This window comes from Panthera leo, chromosome A2 (genome assembly GCF_018350215.1).
Source record: "Panthera leo isolate Ple1 chromosome A2, P.leo_Ple1_pat1.1, whole genome shotgun sequence".
NCBI lineage: Eukaryota > Metazoa > Chordata > Mammalia > Carnivora > Felidae > Panthera > Panthera leo.
The window spans coordinates 38,802,301-38,824,407 of NC_056680.1; the positions used below are offsets into that span (position 1 = coordinate 38,802,301).

The following is a 22,107-nucleotide window of genomic DNA, read 5'->3' on the forward strand; positions in this document are numbered from 1 at the left end:
CCTGGGATCATGACCTGAGCCAAAACCGAGAGTCAGACTTTTAACCAACTGAGCCACCCAGGCACCCCACAACTGGTATTTCTTTGGTTGGCTATTAAAATGTATCAAGTATTTACCTTTCCATTCCTTTGAATATAAATGGTAGTTTTCTATTTGTGTTTTTTAGTTTTTAGAATACCTATTTGGTACAGCCCCCATTTGGGGGTTTAATTTTTTAATACTGTTGTTTCAAATTTTGTCTGATACTGAAACAAAATTGATATGAGCAGACACAAAGTATCTTCAGACGACACCAGTGGGTTTCGTAGGGAGACAATTTACCCCTACCTACTCATTTGGTAATGCCTAGAGACATTTTGGGGTGTGACGGCTTAGGGGAACTACTGGCATCTAGTGGGCAGGAGACAGGGGTGCTGTTAAACAGCCTACAGAATACGGGACCGTGCCTCACAACAAAAACTGGCCTGGCCCAGGAAGTCAGTAGCGTCAGTGTTGACAAATCCTGGATGAAAGTGAGCGAATGCCTGGAAATACCCCCCAGCTGCCCCTGCAGGGCGCACGCCCGGTTTTGCCTGGCTGTGCCACAGCTCATGAGTGCGTGTTCCAGGCCTTCATGATGATGAAAATCCGCCGTGGACACAATGGTACACACTGTGTACATACATGACACAGGCTACCCCGGGCATTTGCCCCATGATTTTCTACTTTCTTGCCTTTCAATCTCTTGTGGCGTATGTACGTTTTATTAAAATGCTTACTAATGTGAGTTACTCAGTTACAATTTGCTGCAATATTGGACTTTCTAAAGCATTTTGAGGATTTATAGCTCCAGTAACATAGAATGAAATCTGGAGATATATAGGAACGTGGGGCTAGGACAGGGGGCAGTTCGGAAGCTGTCACCTGGGAGGGTGTGCCTGGAGGACGACCGAGGTCAATAAACCAAGGGAGCCGGCTGCACAGACTTCTCAGGGCCAGCAGGAGAGCCAGCACCAGCCAGGCTGCACCCAGGCCTGCTTCCCTAATGTAATTCAGAGGAGCTTTGAATAGACTCCTCAAATGAGCTATGTAACCCACTAAAGTTCTCAAGCGGGACCCTTCTGTGAAGGTCCCTCTAGAAGTCGTGGAGGGAGAAGAAAAAAAGAAACCATCCCAAAACAGAGATTCATTTATGCTTGAGGATCCCAGGGACTTTTGAGGGTGGCAAGAAAAGGCAGACATTAGCTACTCCCTCCACTTCTCATCTAACTACAAAGGTGTCTCATAAAGGGGTTTCATGGGGAAGCAACAGTTCTATAAAGCATATTCCTTTGTTCTTTCTCAGTGGCTCTCAACCACGGGTGCACCTTAGAATCAAATAAGTAGCTTCCAAAAAAAAAAAAAAAAAATCCCAACACCCAGGCCTCACCCCAGACAAACTGAACCAGAATCTCTAAGGGTGATGGATAATGGGGGGGGTGGGGGAGGAGTGGTCCTTCAAGAACAGCGTACTAATGGCATCTCGAATCTTGGGAGAGGTGTGCTCTGAAAAGTGCCCTGACTTTTGGGGGAGTCAGAGTAGAGGGTAATAAATTTACTTAAGGATTATGTTGTCAAAGATACTAGAAGAGAAACAGTTCTCTTTAGTACCGTAGGGTGTACTGACCATTAACAAATCAGGGGGAAGATGTCTAAGAACCAAAGAAATATTAATTCTGGGGATATTACTGGAAATACAGGGCAACATGTTAAAAGAGAATGATCGTAAAAGGTTGTCAGTGAATTTTAGGCAGTGATCCTCACTGAATACCAAAACTGTCCTGTTTTTAAAATTAAAATGGTCCCCAACTTTAATCCTCTAAAAAAATGAAGTTAGAAAATTCTGAATGGGATGAGGTTTCTGATACTGAAACCAATGAAGAAGAAAATTGGCTTAGATGAGTGATTTATCACTGGACTGACTTTACAGAGCTCCAACACTAGAACAACACTGAAATGCTGGGAAGAAAAAAGGCCTTCAGTTAGATGAGAGGGTTTGTAAGGAAAGACTTTTAGCACAAACTTCTCCATGGTCAAAAAAAGATGTTGCTTTAAAAAAAAAAAAAAAGGTTGAAGTCCGAAATGATAGTTTTCAAGAAAGTCAGTGTTTGCAAAGGAATCCACGGGTCCACTTGAATTTAGCTCGTAGGTTCTGGCATCAGATCTGTTTCTCTCCCAGCATGGATGGAATTCACGCCCGATAATGACATCAAAGTAGATTGCTGACTTTAACTTTTCTTGCGTAAATTTTCAGCTTGCCTTACCTTGCAGAAATTCTGGCCTATGAAGTCCCAGTTTCAGGGAGAGAGTGTCCTGAGGAGGGAAGAAACAGCAGCACAGTCTTTATAGCGCAGGAATTTGTGTGCTTTGCGTACAGTGAGCTTAAAGAGTCTCCATGGAACATGATTACGAGTTTTTGAAACAATTATTCGAAAGATGCTAACCCTGGTGACAAGTTAAAAGAACACTAACCAAATAAAGCTGTACCTTACAAAGAACGGAGTTAGTTATTCCCTAGTAAAGATAATAATCGAGGGGAGAGGTTAACAAATAGTAAGGTTCTGTTTTTCTTTGAATGGTAGAAGGTGAGTCAGTAGATATAGTTCTGAGTTTTCTACACAAACCTCACATTCCTTCTCATGGCTATACTACGATCTACCTCTTTTTAGTGATTTTTTTTTATTGAGTTGGTTTATGTAAAAACAGAATTTTATAAAAGTCATATGTTTTTTAACTTGGGTGAAAATGGATGGTTGACCCAATCAAGTTTTCAGACTTAAGAAAAAGGATGTACCACACATTACAAGAAAACAACATTTAGGGTAACGGCTGAAGTGCCTGCCTCTTCACCCATAATTTCACTTGCTGAAGGCGATGTTTTTCCAACAAACTCACTGAGGAATGCTTCTTGCACACAAACTAAACTGAACCAAAAATAATACTTCTATGACTAAATATGGTAATTAGTACAACAAAATCCCATTCATTTATTTATGGGACTCGTTAGCCCCCAGGGTAAAGTTACACACAATGTGCAACTGTGAGCGCCGGCTGAATAAGTTAACTTACTACAAAATGGACGTGTTTTTTTTTTTTGTTTGTTTGTTTTTTTTTGCAACGGTTAGTGGGTTGGCATGGTCAAGTTTACTCAGTTGAACACATTTCATAAGCTGTTTATTTGTTGACGTTGATTCCATTTACAATACTTGGTAGGTTTTGCAAGGCTGGGCCACTGGCATCACCTTAAGGCTATCGCCTCGCATCCTGCCTGACCACTCTTGGTAAACACTGGGTCACTATATGCTGAATCAATACAGTGAAATCCCAGGAGTCCATTCCTGATTACAACCAGTTCTGCATATCACAATTTTCCTTCTTGTTCCAAAACCCTCACCGATTTACACATTGTTTATTTTTTGTACTACCTTAAAATTCATGCAAACAGAACTTTGCTGTATGTAAAGTGAACACGCAAATACTGTTGGTGCTATTTTACCAATTTGGGGGTCTTTACCCATTTTAGAATGTGAGCTAATAGAAATCTGCTTGTAATAAAAACTGACAACAACTGTGACAAAAATAAGGATATAATATTAAAATAAATCAAATGATATATAATACTGTCATTATTCTGATACAGAATTTTTACACAGCAATATTGATATAGGGACACATGGCAGGATGTCAGGTAATCCATTACAATAGACCTTTTGGTTACAAGTAAAGTTTAAATTACAACTTAATACCGACTTTAAAATGGTAACTAGTGTTATGCCAGATTAAAATTAATACTTCCTCTTCAAGGGACATTTTCTGGAACATCTCTAATTATGAGACTTAAAAAATAAACTTCACAAGAAGAAAAAGAAGTAAGTGTAACATATTGGAGAAGTGTTTTTTACTAAAAAAACCCAAAAAACCCTAAATCTAGAAATAAGGTCTAAATGGACTTTCCATGCCTTCTGAACTCACACCTGTCACACAGCGGATCTGAGGTTCTGTCACATGGACAGGTTCCATGAAAGCTGGAGAGTATGCCCACCTCTACTTCAACCAGGAAAATTGTGGAGTGTCTAGTTCAACCACACACCCTTTGCTGTTTAAGTATCAGGCAAAAAAGCTTGATTTTCCACACGGATTTTCCCAGCAAGCTAAAGGATATCTAACAACCCTGTTCCCCTCGTTAAAATGCTAGAGGGCCCAGCAGGGAAATGGCAAAGAATAAGTGGGGGCCTTAAAATTCTTTGAGGAGAGAAAAGAGACCAGAGGGTGTGTGTGTGTGTGTGTGTGTGGTGGGCAGGGCTGGGGTGAGGGGGTTTCAGACAAAAAAGTTTCTGTAACAAAAGACCAAATTCTTACTCTCCTCATTTCTGTGAAAATGGGTGAGTTACTGGCATTAAAAAAGGCCAGACCAAGCCAAAACACAAACAGGGAAATGAGAACCGGTTCCATAATGCTCTACACTCTACATTTCTATCCAAAATTGAAATCCTCTTTCAGTTTAAAAAAAAAAAAAAAAAAGCCATTTAAACATCAAAGATAGAAACGTTACTTGGATAGCTGAGGAAGCAAGAGCATTTCTTTCTGGCATATTATACTTGTTGGGCACAATCACAAGTAAATAGACTTTACAGACATCATGTGGTTGTTCACATTTAAAGTTTCTACTCTGAAGTGATTACTTTCGGGCTAAACAAATAAATCGATTAAATGAAGTCCGTAAACAGGCTAAGCCCGGCATACATGGACATGTGTGATGCATTCTCCGCCCAAAAAATGGAACCTAAGATAAAAGAAAAAAACTGAGTCAGAGCAGGAATCATTAAAAACAAAACAAAACACAAAAACACCCAAACACACATAACAAAAAACGATTCTCGAGAAATCTCTGAATAACAACAGCTGGTGTTATATTGTGAACTATCATCAAGTAATATGCTCAGCTCTTTATATATTATCCTTTTCCGTCCTTACAACCACTCTGTGAAGATGACAAATGCTTTAATTATACCCATTTTACAGATGAGAGACGGAGGCACAGAGAAATTAGTAACTTGCCCAAGGTCACATACCGAGAACTCGAAGCTTGGCTGGCCACCTGGACCAGAGAGACCAAGCTTTTAACCACCAAGCTACACAGGCTTTCACTTCTTCTCATTTTTTGGTCTGTATATCATCCTACTAATGAAGCTCATTAAGGAGGGCATAACATTACGGGCATGTTCACATTGATATAATGAGTAAATATGAAGTCACTGACAAGGATCAACACATAAATTCACACATTTGCACACAGATGTCAGAGGGGTCAAAATTCTGGGGGGGGGGGGTGTGGGTTGGAGAAAAACAAAAGAGAAATTAGGGAAGGAGGCAAGCTCGAGTCACAGAAATGGAACAAACCAAGCCCTGGCCTAGGGAGAGCCAGCAGAGAAAGGTCGGATTCATTCCAAGAGTCTTCCAGTGGGTACTTTTCAGTCTTGCCCATGCCACGAATGAAGCTGGGCTAAGGAGGCAAGTGGCATGGTGGTCCTTTGTCTGAGGGGCATGGGAGTACCTCAAAGTACATATTCTTTCTAGAGGCAAAGGACGACATCCATTCTCCCTCCCCTGGGAATCGTGCCCTCTTGAGAATCTGTCTACTTTGCAAGTTACAGCAAGAAACTTTCAGCCCAGGCCTGGAGGCAGTTGATAATCAATGAAATGGGATGGCAGATTACTCCCAGCCAGGGTAACGTGAGAGAGAGGCAAGCTCTTAGAGACTCATGCCTCAGGGATCCTTCTTCGGTTGACACATGGCACAAAAATGCATCCTTTCTGTTTCTCAATTCAGATGCTTTTTCCGCTAATCATTCTAGTGGATTTCCTAATTCTATTCCACCAAAAGAGGCCGCCCCATACCAATTATCTGTCTTGAGGAGGAAATCTCGGATACATCTTCCAGATGCCTTCTAAATAATTTCTTTGCACATAAGAAAAGAAAGACTGTGCAGACAGTGACAGAACCATTCTAACCTTCTTTTGTGGTTGAACTAATAGGACAAACCCAACTGTATGGTGGTCCAACAACAGTCAGGACTGATTATTCTGCACATTGTCTTTGGGTTGGTACCATGCTCATGTCCTTCTTACCTCCTTTTTCCTTTTTCTTCTCTTCCTCTTTCTTCTCTCCTGCCTTCCATTTCCAAAATGGTTCTGGAAGGGCCAGGGAAATGACTGTGATCAATAAATACAAAAGGAAGAGAGGGAAGCAATAGGAGGGCAGGGTGTGCATGGGGTGAACAGGCAGAGACATCCTTCTGCCTTTTTTTCACAAGGGCCTCATTTTCAAGGCTGCAAGGACAGTGCCTGCACGCAGGTGCCACAGCCGTCAGCTCCATGCAGACTTGTGCGCAGAATGGTTCTGTCACTGTGTGTGTCAAAGGGCACACAGATGGCTAGCTCAGTTGTTGGCATGGAGACCATGTCAGAGGAAGTGGGTGCAGGTCGACTGGCTTAGACGATCACACGTGGACTGCATAAGAAGTTAGCACCCGGACCTTCATCATCTATTCTAGCCCTGAGCCTCTGAGCGCTTCACTTTGTCAGACCTAAAACCATTGGCATGGGCCAGAGGTTCTGAGTTGGGGGGGATTCTGTCCCAGAGGGCACATCTGGCAATATCCAGAGACACTTTGGTTTGTCACAACTTGGGGGAAGGAGTGTCAGTCACATCTAGTGGGTGGAGGTCAGAGAATGCGGCTTAACAGCCTACAATGCACAGCACAGCCTCCCAACAACAAACAACTATCTGGCCCAATGTGCCAACAGAGCCGGCGTTGAGAAAAACGAACACGGGCAGCAATAATGAAGGAAAAAGACCCGAAATAAGTGAACGAGAACTATAATGCACACGTCCGGATGTTCCACATGGACAACGCCAAGCGTGTTTCTTTCATTCACTCATTCAGCAGTAGTTCAGTGAGGGTCACCAGCACATCCATCCTCGTTCTAGGTGCTACGGATACAGAGATAGACAGGAGACGAAAGCCCTCTGCCGAGCATGGAGCTTACTTTTTAATGAGGGAAGACAGGTAACCAGCAAGATAGTTTAAGCTATGAGTAAGTGTCCTCATGGTGCTTACAGTCTTGTGATTTGTCCTTCAAGACACCATGATCACTCTCTGGCCTGTCATGTGGGTTCTCAGTACCCTGAAGAGAGCAGCAAAGGAAAATAACAGTGGGGACCTGCCATGGCCAGGCTTCATAAGGCACTGGGCATCAATGTCACACCAAACCCGTGTGCCAGATTTTTGCCTCATTTTGACACAAGCCAAGTGGCTTCTTCTTTTTTTTCAATGTGTATTTATTTTTGAGACAGAGAGAGAGCAAGAGAGAGCAGGAAAGGGGCAGAGAGAGAAGGGGACAGAGGACCTGAAGCAGGCTCTGTGCTGACAGCAGCAAACCCGAAGTGGGGCTCGAACGCACGAACCATGAAATCATCACCTGAGCTGAATTCAGAAGCTCAAGCGACTGAGCCACCCAGGCACCCCGTAAGTGGCTTCCTCTTGAGCTGAAGTAACGTGGCTGACTGTAGTCACCCAGCTGAAAGGGGACATGTCACAGACCCAGTCCCACTTTCTTCCAGAGTTTGCTCTTTTCTCAAATACCACCATCCCCCAACTTTGAAGCTTTGTGAAGAAAGAAATCTCCTTTGTGAGCACATGGCACTTAGCCTGGTCCACAGGAGACACTGGAGAAAATATGTGTTAAAGGCCTCTCTCCTGGCAAAACCCCCATCACAGACTATGTGCCACCTGAAGGCAGAGGGGTGGCCTTCCCAGATCCTGTGGCTTCTGCTCACTCGGCACACCAATGCCTGGCACCAGGCAGGGACCCAAGGGGCTCATGCCACCAAAGTTAGAGATGGATTTACTGCGAAGCCAAAGAAGCTGAGGGCCTTCACTCGTGTGGTTCCCTGCAGGGCTTAGGTAGGGCCCTGGCAGTGTGTTCACAAGGTCATAGGTCTGTGTGAGTCTTTAAAAAATATTGTGGGGGACACCTGGGTGGCTCAGTGGGTTGAGCATCCGACTTCGGTTCGGGTCATCATCTCACAGTTTGTGAGTTCGAGCCCCACATCGGGCTCGCTGCTGTCAGCAAAGAGCCTGCTTTGGATCCTCTGTCCCCCTCTCTCTGCCCCTGCTCTTTGTGCGCTCTCTTGCTCTCTCTCAAAAATAAATAAAACATCAAAAATATTGTGAATTCTTCTTTTTCTTATTGAGGGCACCAACATGGTATTAGCCTAGGCCCAGATCTGCCCTGGCAATCTTAACATAATGATCAGACTGTCTTGTAGGACCTTTTATACCTGGATTCCCTTGTCTTATTCTTATCAAGTCCACTTCCCCTCTTTCAATATCTGTCTTTGTTTCACCCCCTGCCAAGGATTTTTTTCTTTCTTTTTTTTTTTTTTATCTGCACCTGCCCTTAGCGGGTTTTCCTCCTCCCCTTCCATCTGTGAGCTCATAATGACAAAGAACTCCATTTCTGATATTATACACTTACTAGATACTTGACATTTTCTCAACAGGCCCGTTCATTTCTAGATCTACATATACTGTGTGACAAACTTAATAGATATCTAACAGCCACAGATACATTACAAAGTATATAGAAGATGCATATTCAGAGGCATATATATAGCCAAGGAGCTAACTATTCAGTCCAAATTTGATGGCTTATTTTAGAATTAACTCAATCCGTTTCTTATAGACTAGAATTTCAAACAGAAAATTCTAGAAATAGCCAAGGTAGAACCTTTAGAACTTTCCAGAAGGCATGATTCTTATCCATTTGTGGCATTTTTAAAGAGAAAATAATAGCACTGCCACAAAACAAATGTATTGTTTGTGATTTCTCTCACAACAGAGTCAGTTTTGCTAAAGAAAGAAACATAAAGAAGGATACATGAGGGTGCCTGGGTGGCTCAGTCAGTTAAGCGTCTGACTATTTCAGCTCAAGTCATGATCTCACAGCTCATGGGATCGAGCCCCGCGTCGGGCTCTGTGCTGACAGGGTAGAGCCTGCTTGGGATTCTCAGTCTCTTTCTTTCTCTCTCTCTCCCCTGCTCCTCTCTCTCTCTTCCCACCCCTCCCCTGCTTGTGCTCTGTCTCTCTCAAAATAAATAAATAAACTTAAAAAAAAAGCATACATGAAGAAAACTGTGGTCATGTCACATAAAAAGCACTAGTCCAGTATGGGAGGAATTGGGGGGGGGGCGGGCAAAATGGGGAAAGGGGGTTAATGGAACAGTGGCAGATGGTAGCTAGACTTTGGATGGTGATCACTTTATACTTCAGACAGATCTCAAATTACAATGTTGTATGCATAACTTACATAATTTATATACCAATTTTATCTCAATAAAAAAGTTACGTGTGTTTTTAATAAAGCCAGTTTTGTACATTAACTTTTGTCAACAAAAGTACATAGTTCACAAAATTTCAAATAGCCATAGTAGTGCCTAAAATAGAAGCCTGAAATCTCAGAATTTCTGCCACTCCCAGTCTCCAGTTTTAATAATTAGGAAGATCGCCAATGTATTTGAATTGGGTCAAGTCTAAAAATGTTTCTTCAATTTTTTTTTTTTGGAGTAAGTATATATTCATACAACCCTAAATAATGCAATTATTTATCTTCTTGTGAGTAGACGGTCCACATGGAATTGCACTGTGCCCTCTGAAAGAGTAAAGGAAAACAGGGAATGAGGGGGTTGGCCTCATGGGTTGTGTGGAACTTCACGTGGGTTGGGGAAGCTGTTGGCATATATGCCTGGGGCCTCTGGGTCTAGAGGGGAGTAAAATACTGGCAAGAGGTAAGGGTGGTAAGGATGGGTCTAGGGGGCCCACGTGGCTCTCACCTGTGGCAGCCACAAGTACCCTGTGTGGTAGGGAGGACACACGAAGTATGTGCCTGGGTAGCTGCTGGGCGCCTAATACGATGGTGCTGCTGTGTCCCCTCACTGGTCCTGTGAGGCTAAGTACAATGTAGTGTGAGGCCAGGGGTGCCCAACCAGAACAATTTCCATCTCCCAAACTGTCACGGGGAACATCTGTCATAGTCCGGAGACACGGCTGGTTGTCACAACTGAGAGAGGAGGCTGCTGACCTCTAGTGGGAGGAAGCCAGGGATGCTGCTAAAACATCCTATAGGGTCCAGGCCGGCCCCCACAACAAAGAGCTATGGGGCCCATACTGTCAGCACTATATTTAGTATATCTATCAGTATACAGACTAAAGTATATTTATGTCCTCTGAGTCTTTCTGACAATGAACTTGTATGCACAGCCGTGATGCTGCCCTGAGGGAGAAAATGTAAATAGTGGCTTCTGACACCTGTGATAGGAAATATGAGGAAATTAATGTACTAAGCTTTCTTCTACCCATCTTCCACTCAATTCTATACTTACATAAGTTATATTTTAGTTAATATTGTTTTAAGAAGTACTCACTATCCTGAAATTATAATTACAATGTTTTATCATTGTAATTCTAAATTTATCATTTTAAAATAGAAACAGCTAATAATTTTTAAAATCTTCCCTTAAAAAAAAAACACAAAAATGTCCCAGGTTTTAACTGGAAAAAAAAATGTTTTTTCAGAAAAGGAAAATATATTGGTCAATTATTGAAGTGTCATGCCATATATATATATATATATATATACACATATATATATGTATATATATATATGTGTGTGTGTGTGTGTATGTATATATACGTGTGTATATACGTGTATATATACGTGTGTATATACGTGTATATATACGTGTGTATATACGTGTATATATACACATATATATATATGTAAAACCCAGAAAACAAAAAACAAAACTGGTACAAAAAAGTGTTAAATATACAAAAAAGAGCAGAAACAACTTTTTGGAGGAAACACAGTTGTTTAAAATGAAAAAATAGGGACGCCTGGGTGGCTCAGTCGGTTAAGCGTCCGACTTCTGCTCAGGTCATGATCTCGCGGACCGTGGGTTTGAGCCCCGCATCGGGCTCTGTGCTGACAGCTCAGAGCCTGGAGCCTGTTTCAGATTCTGTGTCTCCCTCTTTCTCTGACCCTCCCCTGTTCATGCTCTCTCTCTGTCTCAAAAATAAATAAATGTTAAAAAAATGTTTAAAAAAGAAAAAATAATAAATCACACATTATAAAAATAAAAGTATTAATCACAGAATGATAAACTTCCAAAGCCAAGCAGTAATCAGAACAGGATAGAAATGGCTAATCTTTGCCAACTGTGAAAAGTGTTGGTATTAATAAAAATATTAAAATAATGTTTTTCTTTTTAAACAGTAAAATACTCCTTGCAGACATACGATTCAGCAATTCATCCTTAATTGTTAGAAAATTGTTAAAAATGAATACATGTTAAAACTTTCATTTGACCAAATATGTATTTGGAAAACATACACTCTGTTCTTCTTAGGGAGGATGATCTTTTATTCTACTTTTGAATTATCAAATGTAAACTTAAAAACTGCACAATTATAAGATTATAGCCTAGCAGTCACTATAAAGTCCACAAGTTAGTTAATGCATCTGAAATAAAACAGTAAACTGAATCCAGTGACTATCAATTCCTACCTGTAGTTTGTAATTTTATTCATCAAATATTATTCACTTTATCAAAATAAACACACATTTGTGGCTAATGACTAAGTCAAGCCAGAATGGAAAGTTTAAAATTTAAACAGGAGTAGTCTGCACTTACTCACAGTCTGGTGTTTTAAAAACACTGATCCCTGTGACCCTTCTTTAAAAACAAAACAAAACAAAACAAACAAACCCCCCCCCCCCCACAAAAAAAGAAGAAGAAAGTACTGAACACGTCATATTAAAATACAATTTTCTATGCAGTGTCTACATTTTTACCATTTACTGATGAGCTATTAAACTGTAGTCTGAAGTTGAATTCTATATATTACATTCACCAGGAAACATTTACAAACATTTTTTTCCTCAAGTTGTTTTGAATACAATATAGTGGAGAGATAATCTGGAAATAACTAGATTTTTACCAGGATAAGTTAATTCCGCCCAGAACAAATAATAACTCCTGGACCTACTCTAAAAATAGGCCATTGAAATAACCGATGAAAACGTATTTTCAAGACAGGAAAGTATCCAGGATGAAAAGTTGTAACACTGAGTTCTAGAAAAACTTTTCAGGTGGGCATCTGAATAGGGGAAAAGTTAAGATCTGACAAAAAAAAAAAACAAACACCTTTTTTTTTTAATCCTTCAGTTCTTTTATCACTTAATTCTAATATGAAAACCATAATTTGTCATTAAAGACTTCATTATTAAAACTATGGTAAAAACAAAGTGCAGAGATGTACCTGGGTTTATGGGAGAAGAATGATTTTGTTTACTCTCAGAAATGACCTTGCACGAGACCTGAACTGGAAGTTATCTAGAAACCCAGGGAAACACTATTTGGTTCTCTTTTTTAAAATGACCTCAGATTTGGGAAGCTCATCAAAACTACATAGGATGTGACAAATTCCCATGCGGACACCATTATCTCTCGTCCCACACAAACCAGTCTTGGTTAACTGGAGTACAAAGCGTTCCAACAAAACCGCTTTTGGGGAGGCAGAAGAGTATGGTGATTCACACCACAAAAACACTGGCTGGAGCGTCAGACAGAAATGGAGCCCGGTGTCTCTCTGCGACCTATCACCTTGTGACCTTACCCAGTTACTGAGTCTCCTCTGAGGCTGCAGGTGGTTGTATGCAGCACAGGACAGAAACAAATGTGCTTCATAGGCACATCTTGTATTAAATTAAAAAAAAACGCATATATAACATTTAGTACAGAGTGTGGGATACGTCACAGCCTTCAACAGGTGGCAACTGGAATTGCTATGATTACAAACAGCAGTTGAGTAGAATGTGTCACTTTCTCCTTGTTTTAGCAAGCAGGCCACGTGACTCTAGTATGCAGGGAGCGTAAGGTTATGCTAACACTGTGGGAAAATGTCATTCTTAAAAGAAAAGGTTAAGAGTAGACTTTTCAATGGCTCAAATGACTCACATGTACAAACGTGGACTTGCCCTTGATAAGGGTGATGAAAAACGAGACATCAATGCCAAGGGTGACTGGGTTGGTGTCACTTCCCCGCAGGGAGTTTGGCATTGAGACAGACAACTAACGGCTTACAACCTTTCCTGTCTTACAGCGGCCAAGAATAAAAGGTGCATGTCATACTTTAAAATGACTGTAAAACCACAGGAGGGATGGGCTACGCGGAACAGGAAGTATTTCTCAAGGAAACCACAGGAAAGCCAAACAGCCTTCAGAGAGACCCAAACAAGTGGAGTCCCTATTACAGCTCACAGAACTAAAACAATCCAGTTTACTGCATTACCTTTACTCCGAGAAAGTCAAAATAGTAACTGTTATCTACAACTGTAGCATATGAGGAAGATGGTGGGCCTTACTACAGCTTTCAACCCCAAACTACATGTAGAAGGCGGGGTCGAGTTTGCTTCAAAAACACTCCATCTATTAAAAAAAATTGTTTTGGGGCACCTGGGTGGCTCAGTCGGTTGGGCAGCCGACTTCGGCTCAGGTCATGATCTCGCGGTCCGTGAGTTCGAGCCCCGTGTCGGGCTCTGTGCTGACCTCTCAGAGCCTGGAGCCTGTTTCAGATTCTGTGTCTCGCTCTCTCTAACCCTCCCCCGTTCATGCTCTGTCTCTCTCTGTCTCAAAAATAAATAAAACGTTAAAAAAAATTAAAAAAAAATTGTTTTAATGTTTATTTATTTTTGAGAGAGAGAGAGAGAGGGACAGAGCACAAGCAGGGGAGGGGCAGACAGAGAGGGAGACACAGAATCTGAAGCAGGGTCCAGGCTCTGAACTGTCAGCACAGAGCCTGATGCAGGGCTTGAGCTCATAAACCGTGAGATCATGGCCTGAGTCGAAGTCAGCTGAATGGACTGAGCCATCCAGGCGCCTGGTCACCCCATCTATTTTAAAACAGGAGTATACAACACGGAGAGAGAATGCTGCAGAAAGACTGAGCTCTGCCTCCCAACAAGCCACCTGGCCTGGGAAACGCCTTTTGATGCTCTGGACTTCACTTTGCTGCTGGGTAAAACCAGGAGGTGGCACTAGGGGAGCAAGTCACTGTCACCTGGTATTGCTGGGGAAGCCTGCCGAGATCCCATCATTTTCAAAGTTTTGATCGGGAAGGGCTGAGACTCTCCAGGCTCCACAGACTTTTCTGCTCCCTCCTGTCTCCTACCCACCCTTTCCTGAAGTAACATAACTGACAGACCCCTGCGGACGGGACAGTCTACAACACAACCTCTAAAGCACCATCCAACCCTGCCTTCATATGGTCATACCACTAACTGCTAAAACTGTCCAAAAGTGTTGTTGAGGTCATTAGGATATTTATACTTGAGATAAAAGAATAAACTGGAAAATTAAACACCATTAACCCCTAGGATTATGAACTGTGTACTGCGTAGACTGAAGGAAAATAGAGGATTTTTAAATTAAGATACAAGGTAACTGTATCATTGACGGTTTTCAGTAAGAGACAAAGCACAAAGTTATTTACCTCTGCCTTATCAGTACGTCTGATATTTGTATTTATATTGTCCTAAATAATTTTTAGGCAAATTCATGGTTTTGAAGTTATTTTTATGACATGTTTCTAAGGTCATGAAAGCCATGGTATGAAAATGATTCACAGGGTGAGGACGGTAGAGGACACAGCTGGTTATAATGGAAGGAGAGAGGGGAGAGGACGTGGTTTCCCGTCGTCACCTTCTCTCACTTGTGATTTCAAGCACATTACCCTGGGTTTCATGCCATACAGGCCTTGCCGGGAGTTGAGTTACCACAACGTAAGGGAACCACTGAGCACCTGGGTGTATATACTAACTTTACGAGTCAGCGGATGGCAGCTGTCTCCCACTTTGCCCATAGGTGTGCAAATCCTTATGCTCTTAACCCAGATACTAACAGCACAGCACATGCCTCCACCACACTGGGGGTCCTTGTCGCAGGCCTGAAAAGTAACAGACAGACAGATAAATACAGATAGCAGGGAAGACTCAGGCTAAGGAAATCCAAAATTAGCAGTAAAAAGGGCTCTTTAAATATCCAACCACTAGGATTTTAATACTCACGCATAAAAAATAACTGTAATCTTCATTTGCTTGAACATATTTAGAATAAAATCTGATGAGAAGAGATTTTCCTAGTTTAAAAACAATGGCCTACATAATGGTCCACACATTATGAAAATCTTAAATCAATACACATAGAAAATGTTATGTGTGTTAAAAAACGCACACAGAAAATCACCTCTCTTTTCTAGGATTTTGTGGCTGAATTGGCTTTGAACTTGAAAAACGAGGCTACATTAGTCTTATACCATACATGGCCATTAGGAACTACATAAATGGAATCAAAAGATTTTATGACTATTAACTGCAGAATATGTTGGGCCCAATTTTAAAAAGGGATTTAAGTGGTCTCTAAATCTGGCATGAAATGCTCCAGACCCATAAAGGCACTGATGTAAATTTTAAAAGTGCTCATTCTCCCTTTCAAATATTTGCATTTTGGTTCATGAGACTTGATGTTTCTCACACCACTGACTTGATTTTCACCATTTCCTCTTTAAAGAAAGAAATTTCATGGGTTGGGAATGGACAAACCAAGACTTCTGTCTTCTGTTATGCTTTTTTGGGGGTAAGTAACCTACAAAAAGGAAATTATTGGCTTAGGATATACATATGTGTACATTATAAAATCAGTGGAACTATTCTTTAAGATTTATCCGATTTAGAAATGCAAACGACAGATACACTTATCAACAATGATTACTCAGGCCATCTGTTCCCAATATAAAAATTGTAAATACAAGTAATTAAAGAATCAACTATGGAGAAATTTTCATACTCTCTCTAAATGGAAATAAATAATGCAGTCTAAATTTATTTGCATGAAAATAGATCTAAAGGACAATTGCTCCTTCCTAGAACCAACAAAAAATAGGAAGCTTAGTTTGAGTGGTGTGCAATACTCTGTTTTGCTAGAGCTAAGGTAAAACATACTGTACTGTATGTGTAAGAAACTAAAAAGTCTACAATTTAGACAGAAATTCAAATTTTTACATTTACTGGAAACAACTAACGCACTCCTCCAAAGTTCTTTTTCTTCAATGTTTTGGGGCCAGTCCCAAGTTCTCAAAACATAAATATATGAGCACACCCTTGTTTATTATTTTTCTTTAAAAACTACGAACCATCTAGCTCCAGGGTTGGTTTATTTCCCTCATGAGAATTTTTTTCTCATTCTATTTAAGGCAACTATCTGATCAAAAACTACAGTTTTCACTTCCGAGTGTTAGGACATTTATATGAAAACATCCAAATGTTTCTATTTTCCAATTTTTATGCGTTTGCCAGAAATCACGTACATGTGGCCTTTACATTCCGTAAATGAGAGGTTCAGTACGTGATCTTTTCCAATACGTTCTTAACAAATCTATGTGGAATATAAATCAATTTCAAATGAACGACATATATTACAAAAAAAAAAGGTAAATATTTCAGGTGGAGGTTTCAGGCAGTATTTTATATCAACAGATGCCCAAGACCCAGAATTCTGAAGCCCCACTAACCCTTTTTTATACGACAATCAAAAGCCAGCCAAAATCTTTTAAAAATTCAATCAATCACTTGGATGTTTAACATCCTGAAGACGAGAAGTTACTAAGTTTTTCATTTGGCTCCAGATGGTTCCTGTCATGAAGACATAACTACATTTCTTTATTGCCATGTCGCTTAGAGAAAATTTTTTAAAAAATCACTGAGGTAAAACAACAACAAAAACAGTACATGTAAGTCCACGCTAAACCTCTCTAACAGATAAACATTCAATGTGATAAAATTTCATTTTTGTAACAAAAAACTTCAGTTCTTGGAAATATTTACAAAGAATTGCATAGGTTTATGTATTTTTAATTAGACAGCTGTTGCCTAATGCCCCGCATCCTTAACCCATTGCAGATCTATTCAAATAGTGTTGTCCTGTGAATGGAACAAAAAGATACTTATATTGCAGAGGAATTCTGGGCTCAGAGGATTAGGGAGAAATTTAAAATGAGCCAGCAGGGGAAGAGGGGAAAAAAACCCCAATCATGTTCCAACTCATATATTAAAAAGACCTGTAAAAACTTTTTTTTTCCAACCACACTGACAAAGCTATTCAAATACATTTTGTAAAAACCTCTATTTTAATAAATACCATAATGCTTATAATACGTATTGGATATAACCAAATACTGTTACTGTGCAAGGTCTTTCAAGATGCTATAAACCCTATTAACTAACTTGGGAGAGTGGAGCTTTATTTTCTCAATACAATGACATTTCCCTCAAATTTAAATTATTTCATTACGCATCATCTGTTCAAACATAAAAGGTTTATTGAAATCCCATGATGTGCACTTAGATAATTGAAGTAATTTCATGGAGGTGTTAATTTAAGACTTTAAAAATAAAAAAAGAGTAAAGCAGGTGAACAACCAGGAAACGGTAGCGGTTTTGCATTGTTAATGTTAAAATAGACAAGATTTTTAAATTTTGTACTGTAAACTCATCCTTCGGGTCCACCCAGAGAAAACTGTTGGTAGGAGCAGGAGAGAAAACTGAATCAGCTCCTACTTCCAAAAATGATGAGGACAACTTCTCAAAGCTGAAACTAACACCTACATTGCAACCTACTCCATAATTATGTCGGGGCACTGGAGGTGCTTTATCAGGAACTGGAAATGGAGAACTTTTACAAGGAAAACCTCAAGACGCTGGCGGGGGGGGGAAGCCCTGGAAACAAGGAGGTGCCCCCATTGCTTTTCAAAGCGCACACATGGCCTCGGACCAAGTTATTTCTAAGGGTTTCTGCGGAGGAAGCCAGACGAGCAAATTCCTTGACCATAGGACAAGTCTCAGGATTGGGGGATATTCGTCTTGCCCCTTTGCATTTCAGAAAGGACCTCGCAAATTGTAAGGTTCGAGGCTGGAACGTCTCAAAGAAGTACTAGAGAAGACTCTGAAAGCAAACTTCTTTCAGCTTAACAGAAAAACCGACCAAACTCGAGGAGAGAGCTTGTAAGGAGATCGGACGGAAACAAGCGGGAGAAGGTGGTGATAAAGGAGGTGGGTAACACTTCGCTCACTTTTTCTTCCAAGGCGCACCCAATGTCCCGGACCGTCTGCCGCTTTTGGAGAAGCGCACCTCTCCCAGCGCGCCAAAGGGCCACCGGGGCAGGTGTCCCTGCCTGGGGCGACCCTCCCCGTGCCGCTCCCCTCCTGACCCACCCCCCACCCCCGGGCGCAGCGCGGGCGCGCATCCCGGGCAGACAGGTGCGTCCGGGGCCGCTTACCCCAGTGATGACCGCGGCGTCCCCGGCGGGGGGCGTGAGCAGCAGCGGCGGCAGCAGCAGCAGGAGCAGCAGCGGGGCGCAGCGCGGGCCCCTCATGGCGCCCTCGGGACTGCGCGGCGGTTGGGGGCCGTTGCGGGGCGCGGGGCCGGGGCGCGCTCGCTGGAGCGCGGAGCGGCGGGCGGGCGGGCTGGCGGGCGGCTGGCGCGAGCCTGCGGGCCGTTATAAAGGCGAGCCCCGCCGTGACTCACGCCGGCGCCCGCCCGGCAGCACGCGCGGGGGGCACGGCGCGGGCACACACCCCACGCCCCACGCGCACACGCGCGCCCACCCCGGCCCGGCGGCCCCGGGATGAGCACGTGCCGGCGCGCGACTCCCCGAGCCCCCGCCCCGGGCGCCACGCAGGCAGGACCCCCCGCGGGGCGCCCGGCTCCCGGCCCGCGCCTCGCCTCCAGCCCGCCGCCGCCTCTCACACGCGCCCGAGCCGCTTTGTGGTCTGAGGCACGCTCGTTCAATGTCCTGGTTTCCAAAGCTCCACGTGCTCGACGCCTAAAACTTGCAGCTCATTTGCTGTGCAGATGTTTAGGGAGCGCCTACTACGTGTCAGGCGCTTGGACACCCGGGGGAGCGGGGAGGGGAGGGACAGGAGCCTCGGAACCCTTTCATTTGTTCTGCAGGTCTTCACAGAGCGCCTGCTGCATGCCAGGTACTGCCACTGGGGTCTGGCCTCATGGTCCAATAACCGAACAGAAAAGGCACACATCAAACAAATAAGCCGGGAAACGTGGAAGACAGGAAAAAAGAACAAAGGGCGAGCAAAATCACCCCTAATCCCACATCCCTGACGACACTGTGGGGTTTGTCCTTCCAGCTGTGGGAGTCCAATTTCTTTCTTTCATTTCTAATGCTTTCCCTTTATGTTCACATCTGTTCCCGACCCTCTCCTCTCTGATTTTCCTCGCATGCATTTCCTCCTTTCTTTAACATTGCGCCAGCTTCAGGCTGAGCAGTTCAGGATGATGCCAAAGGGAAATGAGAACGCCTGGCTTCGGGTGCCAGCCTGAGGCCCCTTGAACTGTAGGTAGGCAGCTCTCTCTTTTACTTTCCAGCCCAGGAAAATCACCCCTCGGTCTTGGAAGATGCCACACAGCACCACTGTGATTTGTTCATTCGTGTAAATACGAGTGGAGGGCCTACCGGGTTCTAGACTACCCATGGCAGGATGAGTGGCAGATTTGCCCTCTGTCTCTGACCCTAGTTCCAAGGATCTCCAGCCTGTTTTCCTTCAGTGAAAACAACTTCAAGAAGACCCAGCTGTGGCCACTGCCAACCTTGCTTACATCAAAATTTTGGGAAGCCCAACTTTGTTTCTGAATGTTAGAACCTCTGGCTTTCCCTGGTCCCTTAAGGACCAGAAACTGTTGAAAAGCAGATGCTTCTTTCAGCCTCTTTAATAAATGCAGTGAGGAGAGTTGGGACAAAGTTACTTTCAGACTGTGGGGTTCCCCATGCCAAAGCATTCAGACTAAATGTGGAAAAAAAAAAAAAAAGGATGGCAATTATCTGAATGTTAAACAGCTGAATATTTGGAAAACCAAATCTTTGAGTTTTAAAAGCTTTCTTTTTTACCCGTGGTTACGTTTGAGAAGCGTCCTGGAACAGAAAAGAAAAAAAGAATAAAACTTTTTTAACTTTGAAAAAATTGTAAAAATTGGACTCACAGTAAAGTAAGTGGAAACAGTAGCAAGTGACAGATTGGTGGAAAGTTTCCTTTTCCAGTCTCCATGCCAACGCTAGCATGGGAATGCTGCCAGGTAAATGTAAAAACCAGTCAACATGGATTTTAACATTCCTACAATTTTTTAAAAATGGTCTATTTCATTTTTGCTACTATTGAATGCCAGCTTGGGTATTCCCTGCTTCTCCAAGCACAGAAAACAGGATATGTCTACACAGGAAAATCAGATTTCAAAAGTGGATGGCTTCATATATGGCTGTTTGGAAAACAGTCCTCATTAGGCTGTTTTGAAACAAGATCGGAAACACTTAAAAATAGGGTTGGTTTGTTTTCATGTTGTTTCTTTTGATTATGTTTTTTTTTTTCATTGCTTTTAATGCTTTAAAGGAGACATGAAGTCCCCTGATACGACAAATCTTTGCATCTCAGCTTAGAGAATTTAAGTCTGAAAGTTTCATCTTATAAGAGGAAAGATGAAAGGTTGAGTTTGGATTAGTTCATAAAAACCAGTTAGGTGGAAAGGCCGACTTAAGAATGCTGAGATAGAAATTGAAGAGTGGCTTAACTATTCTATTTATTACTACAACCTGTTGATTTTGCCACATGTTAAGTGCAGTCCGAAGATAACTGCATACGGACAACCAAACTTTGTGTAGATCAGAGTGGAGACCACCATCTAGTAGCAGGCTATCAAGGTTGAGCTGAATTGAAGAGGCAGTACAGGAAAGGCCATGGGATTTCAAATATTTGAATCAGACCAACCTGGAATGGAATCCTGAATGACCATTGGGCAAGCGGCTTAAGACTTTCTAAGCTTGTGGGGTGCCTGGATAGCTCAGTCAGTTAAGTGTCAGATCAGTTAAGTGTCAGTCTCCTGATTTTGGCTTGGGTCATGATCTCACAGTTCATGAGTTTGAGCCCTGTGTCTGGCTCTGTGCTGACAGTGCGGAGCCTGCTTGGGATTCGCTCTCTCTCTCTCTCTGTCTTCCCCTCCCCTACTTGTGTGTGTGCATGTTCTCTCTCTCTCTCAAAATAAATAAACATTAAAAAAAAAAGACTTTATAAGCTTGTTTCCTCACCCATAAAATAGAAAACACCAACCCAATGTGGTATAGCCTCCATGGGGTTGAAAGGCTATAATACCTGTAAAGTGCTTACTATAGTACCTAGAACAGACTATGAGCCCTATTAGCATTACCTCTTATTAAGTCATATTATTTAGTGTCTGATAATTTCAGCCAACACTGATAGTTTTTTCTGTTTCACCCACCAGATTAGATTATATACTCCTTATAACTGGGCTCTTTGTGTCTAATTTCCCACATGTTCCTCTTGGCACATGGCACAATGATAAGCATATGGCAGATACAAAAAACTAATGATCAACAGGAATATATTCTATGGAAGAACAGACAAGAAAATGGTATACAGCCTAGACACATTTAATTTGCATGAATCAGGGAAATGGAGTCATCAAACAGCTATTAGGGATAAATACTTGTCCTGGTGCAGGTGATTCAGATCACCGGTCTACCTAGGAGACATGGGACTGAACTGAGGTGAACTGGGAGACACAAACCTGTCTCCCGGCAATAACCCTGGGACCCAGGCTGATGAAGGCTCCATCTCAATGTGTGCTTCACAGGTAGAATGGGTTCACTTGTGTCCCTGCCGAAAGCTATGTTCAAGTTCTAAACTTCCATACCTGTCAGTGTGACCTTGTTTGTAAGTAGGGGCTTTGCAGTTATAATCATTTAAGATGAGGTCAGCCTGGACCAGGGTGGGCCCCAAATCTAATAATTGGTATTTTTGTAAGAGAAAGGAGAAGGAGACCTTGACACAGAGACGTGGAAGAAACACACGGGGAGATGGTCATGTGAAGACTAGGGCAGAGACTGG

The 22,107-nt window shown here is 42.3% G+C and overlaps 1 protein-coding gene and 1 pseudogene across 2 annotated transcripts; one reads left to right on the forward strand and one right to left on the reverse strand.

The window, feature by feature from the left end:
- Nucleotides 1–230: 230 nt before the first annotated feature.
- On the reverse strand, nt 231–18,861 carry PROK2 (prokineticin 2). Of its 2 annotated transcripts, XM_042929981.1 has the most exons (4): nt 18,474–18,861; nt 14,961–15,086; nt 4,762–4,801; nt 231–2,331 (listed from the first exon to the last, which is right to left on the reverse strand). In XM_042929981.1, coding segments are annotated over exons 1-4 (264 nt in total). In that variant the 5' UTR covers nt 18,570–18,861; the 3' UTR covers nt 231–2,329. The 2 variants fall into 2 exon arrangements, with proteins under 2 accessions (XP_042785915.1, XP_042785914.1); XM_042929980.1 differs by lacking the exon at nt 231–2,331 and having other exon boundaries at nt 3,166–4,801; nt 18,474–18,666.
- Nucleotides 17,316–22,107, forward strand: part of LOC122213119 — a 51,010-nt pseudogene continuing 46,218 nt past the window's right edge.

Coding starts and splice junctions, on each gene's coding strand:
- PROK2 (XM_042929980.1), bottom strand. CDS start 18,569: ATGAGGGGCCCGCGCTGCGCCCCGCTGCTGCTCCTGCTGCTGCTGCCG. Junction 15,087..18,473: donor ACGCCGCGGTCATCACTGGG/GTAAGCGGCCCC, acceptor GTTACTTTTCAG/GCCTGCGACAAGGACCCCCA. Junction 4,802..14,960: donor GCCATCCGCTGACTCGTAAA/GTTAGTATATAC, acceptor CTTTTATCTTAG/GTTCCATTTTTTGGGCGGAG.